The sequence below is a fragment of the Columba livia genome, chromosome 1 (genome assembly GCF_036013475.1).
Source record: "Columba livia isolate bColLiv1 breed racing homer chromosome 1, bColLiv1.pat.W.v2, whole genome shotgun sequence".
Lineage (NCBI taxonomy): Eukaryota > Metazoa > Chordata > Aves > Columbiformes > Columbidae > Columba > Columba livia.
In genome coordinates this window covers 207,158,723-207,171,302 of record NC_088602.1, presented here as the reverse complement: position 1 = coordinate 207,171,302, position 12,580 = coordinate 207,158,723, and the positions used below count along the sequence as shown (strand labels likewise).

The window sequence follows — 12,580 nt, the reverse complement described above, 5'->3', positions numbered from 1 at the left end:
AGGCCACAACAGCTCCCCATGTGCAACATCCCTCCTCCACTCCCTGCCACGGGCAGGCAAGGGAGGAAAAAAGAGGTGCCTAGAAGCAATGATTGGGAGCAAAACTCCCCAAGTCTCATTATCCATATTATAGCTCTGATTATAATTAATATCATTTGACCTTTTCCATTACAAAACCTTTTTTTTTTCAGATTTTTTGAATTCTGTCAAACTGCACTTTTCTCAGAGGGGTTTATTGGGCTGAACGGCTCTCTTGTTTCTGTAAACAAGGCAAGAGGAAAAACAATCTTGCTTTGGCCTTCTTGCAGAGAGAATGCGTCTCACCTCCAGAGGGCTCAGAAATTCCTTTTGACATTCTTGCCTGTGTTCAGCCAAAAGAAAAGGAAAATAAAAGGAGAAACAACACAGAGCAGCAGTGCAGTTTGTGTGCACACAGCATCCAAGCTAGAATTGCAGAGAGGTCAGGAGGGAACCGAAGCAGATTTTCACTTCCCCACACCCTCATACAGGGGCCCAGGGTGGGGTTGGGACCATCTCTCCCTCTCCCCTTCTTTCATTCTCTCTTTCCTTTTTGTCTCTTATTTTTGTCACAATTAAGTCATTTCCATGGAGTTTGATTCAGTTTTTCTCAGGAAAAAAAATTCTGTCATATTTTAATGCAGATGCACAGACAGCCTGGATTCTGGCATTTCAATCGCATGCTTGTCTCTGCAATTAAAACAAAACAAAACAAAACAAAAAAAACCCCCAACAACAACAAAAAACCAACCTTTGAATTTGTGGAACTTGTGTAATATATATACATAGAAACATATGTACAAGTGTGTGTACGTGTACCTGGTTTTGCTCCAAAGCAAACAGAATGAGGGAGGCCATATGGTCCGTTCTCCTGCAGTTTTTACCTCATCCCCAGCAAAAATGAAGGGTGGGATTCAGCTTTCCCAACTCGGTCATCAGAAAGCTGGGCATTGCATCTAATCCCTCTCTAGGCAGGGAAAGGCACCTCCAGAGAGTGATCCATCCCATCTGTATTGGACAGGGTTTAGGATGGGCTGAGTCATTGCCTGGAAATGCCTGTCTCCCTTCATTACCTCCAAGAGGCTGAGTAGCTCAACTATAGAGAAGGTGGGACTCACCTCAGACCAAATCCTGCCCGGTCCTGAGCAATATGGCACTTACTGGTGCCAAAAGGAGCTGAACTGGCTCTCCATCTCTCCCAGAGTACTCTGAATTTCCTGGCTTATCCCATGTATTTCTATCCCTCCTCCCAGCTCAGAAGAACCTGCAGGCTTATCCTGAACACTGCAGTCCCTATGGGGTGACAACACACACTTTGCTACCAATATCCCTCACCCATAAATGGGCTGAAAGAGAGACGTGACTTCCCTCTGTAGGGCTGGATACAATTCAGGAGCTGGCAGGCAAAAGCAACTTTAAATAAGGAGAATATCTTGGTAAAAGTGCACTGCTTTAAGTCCTTTAAGTAGGCAGCTATGACTGAGTGCTCTTGGTGCCTGTCCCGCTCCTCCAGCAGCCCCCAGGCAAGGATTTGCAGAGCATTTCGTGCAGAGAGTGCCTGGCAGCAGCTTCAGTCGGGACGCAGCAGCGAGTTTCTTGTTCTGGCCATGTAAGGCCACAGCTGGAACTTCTCCTGGCTCTGAGGAGCCAAGGGCTGAGGCTGCCGGGATCCCCAAGCTGCTCCACTGCCGATGGGGTCTTTGCATTTCCAGTCCTTCCTGGCCCCCGTGAGTCATTGCACTGGAACTGGTGCCAAAGACACGCTCCTGAGAGACAGAAAATTAACCGTTTCTTCTGTGGTGAGAGCCAGATCATTCCTGTATGTACAGCACTGATTCATTTTGGGGATAAACTGTGTACAGATGTAACCCAAGGGTCCAGTGCCCTTGTGCCAGGTGCTCTAAGGTGAAACCCTTCTTCCAAAGTGTTTGCCTGGAGTGATGCATTTTTGTGTGGAGGGTGGAGAAAGGATTAAAGGAGAGGATGTCATGAAGTAGCAGTGCAAAACAGAAAAAAAATGCCAGTTGGGAATGGTTTGTACCTGTCAGAGACAAGTTTTAAATGAGGATTTAAAAGAGAATAACTTGGGAGACGAAAATTCCTCCGTTTTCCCCAAATTAGAATGGATGAAATTGAGCTGAAAGGTGGAGTCAGAACTGCCACTCCAGAGCATTTGAGTCGAGAAGCTGTGCTGGTGAATGAGCTCTCAGCACAGCTGGAACCTGGGGCTTGAAAGAGACAAGTCCAGGCTAAAATTATCACTCCCCAAGTAGGGAGCAGAAGAGTCATGGTCTACAGCTGAGGACAGGTGAGATGACCCTGGTTGCCAGGGTGTGACCACAGTTTTTGTCTGTGCTTCAGAAATGAGGAGCAGCTGAAGATGGGTTCACGCTGCCTAAATGACCGATGTGCAGATAGTGTCTTCCCAAGCCTACAAGGTCAGAGACAAGCCAGCTCACAGCCACCACTATGGTCTTTGTTGTCACCTCCGAGGTGATACCTGGACATGTAGCATAACTGCTGCTCTTCTGGTTCTTATTGCTAAGGGCTCTGCATCAGGGCCAAGATGATTCAGGGCTGTATGACCTCTATCAACAGCAGGAAGAGAACTCCCTCAGCTATGCTCCAGTTCAGCTGTGGCTTCGCACCTTCATACCTGGCCCTCAGGACTAGCTTTGACAGACCTCACTCTGCTTGAGCACTGGTGGAGCAAAGCATGGGAAGAGACATGCTCCCATGAGAGAGCTGAGAGCCTTCCACCCTTTCTTGGGTCAAAAAGCTGCCTTGGAGACATCTGAGATGATGTCAGACCATCTGGGCACCTTTTAGGAGGAATCTGTGTCCCGATGACATTTCTCCCACAGCCTCATGTTTGTTTGAGGAGCAGGGTGAGGGTGAAGCCTGGCTACCCTGAAAGCTGTGCAGTTCAGAAGGGAACAATGTGTGGTTGTTCAATGCCGTGGCATTGCCAGACATTGGCCTTGCTGTGAAGCAAGGAGGGCAATTCAAGCACCTCATTATAATGCATATCCCAAGCCCACGTATTCACACTTTCCATTGCCTAGGAGCACGTGCAAGTGCTTCATCCTAGGACCACATCTGTGCTAACTTCATACCAGTTTGTAAAGGAAAATAAAAAATCAAAAGACTTTCAGTTCATGCTGGATCAAATTCTGGATGGATAGTGGGTGTCTGCAGCGCTGCAGCATAACGGCCCCTCTTGGAAACAGCTTTCAAATACAGAGGGGGCTCTACCAACACCCACCCCACCAGTGCCTCTGAGATCACTTGGCAACCCTTGGCTGTACCCTGCACGCCCAAACACAGCTGGCATCTGCCCTCGCAACGGCTGGGCAGGGAGACATCAGCACCAGTGACACGGCCCCTTCCCAGCTCCAGCAGCACCAGGGAACTGCGTGGGCTCGAGATCAGTCAGTCTGAAGAATGTTGCTGTCAGAGAGGAAAGCATTCACCACCAAAACTTTTAGAATGCAGTACCCATCATCTAAAAGTGCTGTGTGAGGACAGTCTGCAGATAACAGACATGGGACCGTCTGCAACCATATACTGAAGGATGCTGCAACTAGAAGGCAAAATTCCACTAGGTTTGACTTTGTCCTTCCAGACCCCTGTAAGAGAGCATATTTGATGAGAAAGGAGTGATTGCACAAAGGGAATTAGGAACCCACAGCTCTGTCCAAGGGCTCACAGACCAGATCTCCTACAGCGAGAAGCAGAAAAGTACAAGTAAATATGTTGTTTGGCAAAACACTGCAAGGAAATACATGGAGAGAAAACAGATGAGCTTCCCTTCGATATCCTCTGTGCCTTGGTTCATATCTTTCCATTTGTAAACACGCCCAGGCAGCTGATAAAAAGGTCCAGAGCTGGATTTTTGAAGCTACAACAGCCTTATCTGGTCAAATCTGCCCATAGTCTGTCAGAGGAACTAACACTGTGACTTAAGGAAAGGCTGGCATCAAAGTTGCACCTGAAATGATGGACAAAGTACTGCCATAGAGTTGGTTTGGGATCCAGCAGCCAAAGGAAAGGCAGCGTGAGCTCCACTGCTATTTTACAGGGAGAAGCTGAGGTACAGAGAGAGCAAAGGTTTGGGCAGCGTCATTCCTGCCAAGGTCTGAAGCCAAATCTCATGAGTTTCGCTTTCCTCTATGCCCCAGTTTCCTTTCTGCCCACATAATGCAGGTCACACGCCAGGGACTTTTGTACCAAAAGTGGGTTTTAACCCAGAAGTGTATACTTGGGTTTTATTACCTTCCTCCATCCCCATCTTGGGAAGGATAATCTGCCCTTTCTTTCTCTGCAGGGACCGTCATGCAGTTCAGGGACTGCAATTCACCCGCTCCCTGTCAATGTATCTTTGTGCTTTCTTCTTGGCAGACACTGATCACGTAACCAAGGAAAACTCCTTTGCAATTCTAGACAACAAGCATTTTGTTTTATGCTAACACTGGCCTGTGATGGGAGGGGGCTTGTAGAGCTCTGAACAATAAAGTTCTGTCTCCAGTCCGTGGTCCAGTCTCTCTCTCTTGAACATCATGAGTCTCTCACTAATAACTTGAACACTTCTGATCCCTATAAGGCCTTAGAAAAAGTTGCTTAGTAGTTTCCCTGTCTGCAAAAGACATTCTCCGTCATTCAGAGTAACTCTTTCTATTGCCTGTTATGAAAAAAGTTTTCCGCTTAACATCGAGTAAATCACTTAGCTCCACATAAATCCTGGGCATTTAAACACAGTATTTCTGCTCAGTAGAAGATAAAACTTGTCTTCAAGGATGTGGATGTTCAATGCTGTGGACAAGCTTAGCTATCAGTTGGAGTAACTTACTTCTCTAGCACCCAACAGCATGGTGAGGATAAATACATGAAAAACTGAAAGATGATCTGATTTCTCAGGAACTAGGGTTTCATGCGCCCAGAAGGCAGAGTAGATGTTCAGTCTTTGCAATGTCACTGCACTGTTGAGGATATAAATAAATTCCTGTACAAAGTTTTGAGGAGGCAAGATCTTATCAGTGCCAAGCATCGTTGCTTCAAGCCCTTATCAACAGTGTGGTATGGATTACATTTGAGGCAGTAAAAGTTTCTGTACAGTGAGTCAAAGGGAAAAGTTTAAAGGCTGACGCACAGTGCTGTACTGAAATAACCCCACTGGAAAAAACGGGGCTACCCGGGCAGACAGCCAGACTGACACAGCAGTGCATGAAGGCCACATTCTTCTCTTGTGCTTAGCTCATTTTAGGTGGGATTGCATCCCATAATACACCAGTCAGGCACTCAAACCCCAGCATGACAAACAATTTCCGTTTAGATAGCAGCAAAAAGGTCAAAGCCAAGGGAAAAGTGCCCCATGCCCTCAATGCAGAGCTGGACACCTCTGTCTCTGCCCATCCTCAGAAGATGGAGTTAGTTCCAGCACATTAAAACTGTTCCAGCAACTCAAGACTTTAATTCTCTGTCACACAGATCAGCTGCAGACACAGTGCTGGGAAGACCTGATGTGCCCAAGAGGCTGCACACAGCGCATCCCCTCAATTTCAGCAACCATTAGCTGCTATGTTATGCAGCAGGAGTTGGGCTGGGACACAGTTTGTCGTGCTTTTCATGTTAATTAACTTCCATTCTTCATCAGGCAGCCTCTATCACAGTGGCTTGATTTGGTTTGCAGGTTTTCTAGCCCCTTCTTAGATCATCCTACCTGTGTGTGTAACCTGCTAGGAGAGATGTTTGCTGTCCATGGAGGAAAGATCTGTGCTACCACGACAAGGAGCAATTGTACCATTCCTACTCAGCGAGCAGGTGTTATTTCTCCATGAAAAGGAGCGCTGTACTTCCATAGGGATGAAGTGTCTGACTCTGTAGCCACCTCCTCTGATAGCCCTGGTCCTTTTTCATCAGACTGTGATACCTCTCACTTTTAAATGTGACTTCTCCGATTTCATGTCCAGTGAGTGCAGAATGGTGACGATGATCAGTTGGATCAAAGACTTTTGTTCAGGGTCAGCATTAAGCAATAAAAGACCTCTAAATTGTTCTTTTTAAAAAAATCACACTTGCCTGTTTTCCCACCTGAGAGTCCTCCACAGGGCCCTCACAGTCCTCCAACACCTGCTCCCCTCTCCATTTTCATTATTTCCAAATCTTTTTGGGATCTCCAGTTATGGGATACCCATTCCCTCCTGCACATTTCTGCCTCCAGCCCTTTCCCTTCCCCCTTCCATCCAAGGCCACTGACTCAGATACAAGCGCAGGCCACATCTTTGCTCAAAACGCTGCAGAGAAGAGCGCAGATGTTTTGGAGAAGATGTAGTCGCTACATCAAGGGTAGTTATCCAAGCAAAAGCTCTCTCCTTGTGACACAGGTAGCGTCATACCTCTCATTCCCAAGGGACTTCAAGTTACGTCATGTGGACCTCATAGTCAGAACCGCCAATGAACAGTGTTTGATAAATTCATACAGTAAAAGAACATGGATGGCCTCACTCCAGGAGGTTTCCACATAAGATCCCACAAGAACTTCCAAGCTTCAGCTGCTCTTCACAGTTAAAAACAGAGCATCCCAGTTGAGCAATGTGTAGTGCACACCCCATATTAGGGTGAAGGGGTATTTCCTTGGAAACAGCAGCATTGTTGCAAGCAGTTTTAGACTAAAAGCTTAAGTCTTGGCAAAGGTCAGGTGTCTTTTAGATTTGGGGGATCTTGTACAGCCATAAAGCCTAACCATGGGTTTGCCAGCTAAACAGACAAGACTCTACAAACAGACAAGCACAGGCAAAGAACATAACCTACCTAAGTTCACATAACAGATCCACAATGAAAACATAAATAGAAGCCAGGACTCCCTTCCAGGTATTGCTCCAGCAACTGGCAAAAAAACACAATTCCAGCTTGGAAAGGACTATTAAAGAAACTCAGGCCTATAGCTTCACAGACTTCACAAAGCCTTGAGAATACTAATAGACTTAAATGGCTTTGGCCAGCCCCACCTGGGACCTCCACCCACATTCCATTTAAGCTCCAGCCTTAGTCCTAGTTTGAGTCTCAGATCAAGAGCTGTGCTGTGTCTCCAGCTTTGCCACATCTATGCCTGGTTGTAGACTTCAATGATCCTGATCTATGGACTAACTTCACAGCTTGATTTAGCCCCTTTGTTTTAATGGCAGACTTGTTTGGTGGTCACTGGCCTGTGCCTGGCACTTCAGTAGCACCTGGTTTTAATTCATCCTTTGATTAATTCAGCAAAGGTCCCACTGAAACCCCTGGGAGATCTCTTAGTGTCTTCGTGGGATTTTAGTTCAAGCCTCAGCAGCATTTTCATGCCAAACTCCGCACTTGCCTTTACATTCCATTTGCTCTAAACCCAATTAAAGGACTTGCTATTTATAGGTGGTCTGGGGTCTTCCTGGGAAATTCCATCTCTACTTCTCCTGCTTCAGCATGGAGCAAATCAGCTGGAGGCATGTTGGCTGTTAGTCCTGAGACCAGAAGCAGATGCTCCCTGTCCTAAATATTTGAGGATATCTTGCTCTGAAGGTTATTTGTTTGTCTGTATGACCCTATCATTATTTATAAGTTTCAGGGCTTGGGGAAGGCAGATTATTTTGCTGCGTTATAAGTACTTGCATCCTTCTTGGAAGCTGGTTGTCTATATGGATCTGACATCTTATTTACTGTAGTAGTTCCTATATTCCATATTCACATCTACAGAGAGGACTGAGATGATACTGCTGTTGTGTATTCACAAAAAGGAGGGAGCTGGGTGAGGTTGGTGTTGGAGATACCGCACATGGTTCTTCTGCATCCACTGAGGCTGCTGCTTTCCAACAGAAATGGAAAAGCTGGCAAATCTTTCCCCTTCACAGCAGCTTTAAACTCACTTAAGGCTGTAATTAGAATTAGCATTTTTTCCGAAGTCCCCTGGTGATTTAAGGTAGTTCTCCTGGGTTGCAGCCGCTATTTGGACCGGCAGTCGACAGGCCTGCAGCCAGCTCTGCATCAACCAACAGTAGTCAGTGGAGTTTGGAGTGAGAATATCAAGTGTTCAGATGCTTATCTGCCCTCTCATCACCCTGAAACTACCCAGAGGGAGTCTGTGTGTTGAGGCACAAAGGTTTAGGAATATGTGTCTATAAGGCAGTTGGGCCCTCAGAAGTGCTCAGTGTGGGTGACAGATCAATGGTACCAACAGCGTCCCTTGGATGGATGCAGGGAAATAAACTGAAGCATTTGCAAATACGCAGCAGGTCCCAGCTTCAGTTGAGTTCCTTCTAGCGTAATTAACCTCAAAGAAAATTACAGTCTGGCAGGCTACCATTGACAAGTTGCCAGGCTTGTGGTGTAGCCAACAGTTTAACTGAGTGTGTGGCCATTTATTGCCTGTGGGAAAGGTAAGGTGAAATTAATCTGTGGTTGAAACAGCTACATTTCACCACGTATCTGCAAAACATCTGCAAATCCTTCCTCTTGTGGACACATTCATAGCTTGGAACATGCCTGTTTATGCTACTGAATTGCAGGCTGATAAAGGTCCTTTTTCACCACATTTAGTGAAGCTGGGGTTAATCGTGGTAACCACAAGGTGGTAAACAGATAACTGGCCTCTCTTTCTTCTGGTTATACCAATGTAAAACTGCTATGTCCCCCTCCACCTCTACAGCCAAAGGTACCATAAAAATCAGCAGGAGCAGGTCAGACTTCTCAAAGAGCAAATGATTTTGCTTCCTAGTAAACCTTGCAGAGATAACCTGTTCCCCAGCTCTTCTTGCTCCTGTTGAAAACAACTGTTCCATACTGTGTCTTTGAAAATGGAGAAACAAAGCTCATGCAGACAAAAAATTTTCTTTGCCAGTGGGACAGCAGTAATGATGTGTAAAGTCTCGAACACATTAAATTTTTTCTTATCATGATGTTCGAGAGTTTTCTCTTCCTGACCTTTATCTCCCTGCCAATGCTAGAAGATGAATGTCAGAAATGTGCAAATCCTCGGTGGAGATGGACTACTACAACACAGTTGAGTCTGTTAGGCATTACCAGAGTTCAGAGGCTATGAAAAGTGCAGGAGGAACATGCACATTAGCTGACCTTCCCCAAAACAGCTAACATATGTCTCAGAATGTCTCACAGGTCTTCATGATTTAATCTGATCAACCAGTCTCACTACACGTGTTTGCAACTGAGTCTGGACATCTTGTTGCTTTGAAGACTGACATATCTTAGGAAGAAAGGGATGGCACGAACAGATGAAAATTCATGTAGGAAAAGGAAAACCTCGGGAGAGGAAAAGAAGAAATTGCTCACAATTAGACTGTGGGAACTGCAGGATGCATGAAATCCTGACTCCATTTGAGCCATTTTGCCATTAGCTTCATGAAAGTGGTTGAGTGAAGAGTAGAAAAATCTCTTCAAGTGCACAACTGGTGGCTCTCATCCTTGCTTGTACAACTCTAAAAACTGTCCTTTGTCATAGTTACCACAGCTGACCTGCAAGAGCACTCTTTACTACTGCTGACTGTATTTTTAGCTGATCTTGCGTGTGACTCAGTACAGAGAAATGAAGAAAGGCAGTCCCTTGGGAATTCACGGCTCTCTGCACAACACCATAGATCACCACAGCTGCAAGGGCCCAAGAAAAAAAGAAGAAAAGGAGGCATTTCCTCTGCTCACATGTATCCTGCCACCAGAGGACCTGTCTGTTAATTCAACAAACATCTTAATAACAAAAACAATTGGGTAAAAAGGACACTGAGCAGATGTGGGTCATGGCTGTAACTGATTGCACTTTCGTAGTGTACCAAAAGAGGCATATTATTCAGCCAGTCCTAGATTTTGGTCTTTCCTTGACTAATTTGTGTGGGGTTTTTATGATTTAGGTCAGAATTCCATGAAATTCTATTGCTTCCTGCTCCTATCATTCCCCCATGACGTATCAGTGGTTCTCCATAAAAAGAGTATATAGAATCATAGAATCATTTTGGTTGGAAGAGACCCTCAAAACCATCAGGTCCAACCATTAACCTGTCACTAAACCATGTCCATAAGAATCTCATCTATGCATCTTTTAAACACTTCTAGGGATGGTGATCTAACACAACAGGTACAAAGTTGGGTTCACCCCCAACAAAGGTTAGACAATTCTCTCACTTTGGGCTCGAGAAGCACCTCTTTGTACCTAATTAGCCCAAGACTGATGTATGTTTAGCAGTAGCAGCTGGACAGGCTATGCAGTAAACCTTCAAGGGTTAATCCCTGGCCATGTTGTTTCTAGTAAGTATATGAAAAAGAAACACTAATATGCTCAGGAGGAGAATAAAAGCTTTCATAGTACAAGGTTAATCTGATGACCCAAGGCCCTACTTGCGCAGCTCATGCTAACACCAAAGCCCTTCAGGGTCTTAATCTCCCTGGTTCAGCGCTGTATCGTTGACTGTTTGCTTTCAGGATGCAGAACTGGGTGCATTTGTGCAGTATCTGTTTATTCTGTGAGGCAAGACAGACATTTTTCAGCAGAAGGATAACAGAAAGCCATGAGCCAGGCTCTGTCCAAAGGAATTTCTAAAGATTCAGAAGCATCTTTGTTTAAGACCTCATTCAGCATCGTACTAGGTATGTTTGTTGGAGACTCTCTGTTTGCTACTCTAGTCACTGTGGGAGACAATTAGTAGCCATAAAAGTCATACTCCATTTTAACTCACAGTGGTGATAATTTGATTTAATAGGGGACACAGCTTCTAAATTAAGATTTATCATCACCACTGAAACCAGATATTAATAGCAAAGTTTTTAGCAGAGAGAGAAAGGCATATGTACTCTCAGTGTCCTTGTTCAAAGACAGAACTGTCAGAGAATGGCCATGGTCTGTGTTTTCAAGGACATTCGGGCTAGTTTGATGGCCAAGGAAAAAAAAAAGAATCTCAAAGAATCACACTTTCCAGGAATATTAATGTGTTCCAGGCAGGCAACCAAGAAGCCTGAATAGGCTAATTAGAACTCCTTAACTGGCCAAGATGCAAGTCCAAGCCACTGGCCTTCAGTCATTCTAGTAGAGTTACAACATCACACCATCCATACAAGCTGAAACTGCCCCATGTGGATGTCAACCTATGTGGAAAGTGTCGCTTTCCACTATCATTAGGTCAACCATGGTAAGAAAGTAGAGGGTAAAGATGTGGCCATTCAACAGAGAGAAGGCATCTAACTTTTCCATATCTCATGCCCGTGGGACAAGTCTTTAAATGGAAGGAAAAAATACTAAATCAATGAGGACTTATCTCCTTTTCTGCACAGATAAATAAGATGGAAACTGGACTAAACTCTCCAGTGTGAGTGCAGACCTGAAATATATCTGTCAAATCATTCAGAGTTGAAGTCTTAATTCACCTCTGCTTCTAGTTTGGACTGCTAATATTGTGTTGAGAGACAGAGTATATTTCCCCAGGTACTACCTGTCTTCCAAGCCATCTATTTGTGTCTTGAACTAGAGGTATTTCCCATCTGTCCATACCAGCGAACTGATGAAACAAAAATGTTTAGGCCTTCATGTCAAAGGTCGATTTTAAGCATTGTTGTTGTGCCCTTCAGCTGAGTATGTTGGCTCATGACATGGTCTACGTCCTGGAAAAATGTCTGAGATTTGTGCTGAAAAACTCAGGTTCTCAAGGGGACAAAGTGACTCTTCTTTCAATAGAACCCATTGAGTTATATATTGCTAAGGGTTTTGCCAAGGTAACATAAAGACAAGAATATATTTTCTCTGCTGACAAGCTGGATGCAATGATCTGTTGAATGCACTTTGCTGGGAATTCTCCCTATTCTGCCTCTCTTCAAACTGCCCAGAAGAGAGCTGGCCAGGACAATACTATCAGCAGCATCCTAGCTCAGTTTTCACAGCACAGACCTTTTTAATAGAGTGAAGAAGTCCTCCACACTTCTTGTTCCCATCCCATTCCCACTAATATGAGAATTTCTCATTGCAGGTAAATCATCTCACCTTGAGGTTTCTTCAGAGCCTCCTCTCACCTCAGACATAGTAAGCATTTTGCAGAAGAACCCATCTGGTGAGACGAAGTCTGAACCAAGCCCTCTGCAACCTTACAACCAACTAGTCTATAATAACTGCAAGGACCTCACCTGTTTCAGTTTTGTTCCCACCATGGAAGCACTGCTGTCAAGCACAAATACAACGTTCTTTGGCAATGGAGGAAGATCAGTAGGGGCGAAGTAGTGCACGAAATACCCATTAAGAATCTGTGGAAGAGCAAGGAAGTCAGTAATTGAAGGTAGATCATGTTCCACACACATCATTATGGGATAGTTCGCTGGGCACACCTGATCCTGCTTTCAATGTCTGTGTCTACATTACAGGATATGAGTGGTCATTGGTATCTCTCCTAATCCTGGGGGAGCCTACTGGAGCTCTCCACATATCCTTCCATGGTGGACATTGGAGTTTCCTTCCAAATGTGGTAAGGATATAATGTATGTACCCAGGAATCAGAACCGCAACATGCATTTGGGGAACTGGCCTTGTATTCAGATATATACA

At 44.9% G+C, this 12,580-nt stretch overlaps 1 protein-coding gene across 1 annotated transcript in view; it reads right to left on the bottom strand.

The window, feature by feature from the left end:
• The window catches only part of ITIH5 (inter-alpha-trypsin inhibitor heavy chain 5), a 44,298-nt gene that overhangs the window by 15,637 nt on the left and 16,081 nt on the right, over positions 1–12,580 (bottom strand). The window contains exon 7 of the mRNA XM_065049292.1: positions 12,166–12,282. Coding sequence (XP_064905364.1) covers positions 12,166–12,282 — 117 coding nt within the window. The remainder of the gene's footprint in view (positions 1–12,165; positions 12,283–12,580) is intronic.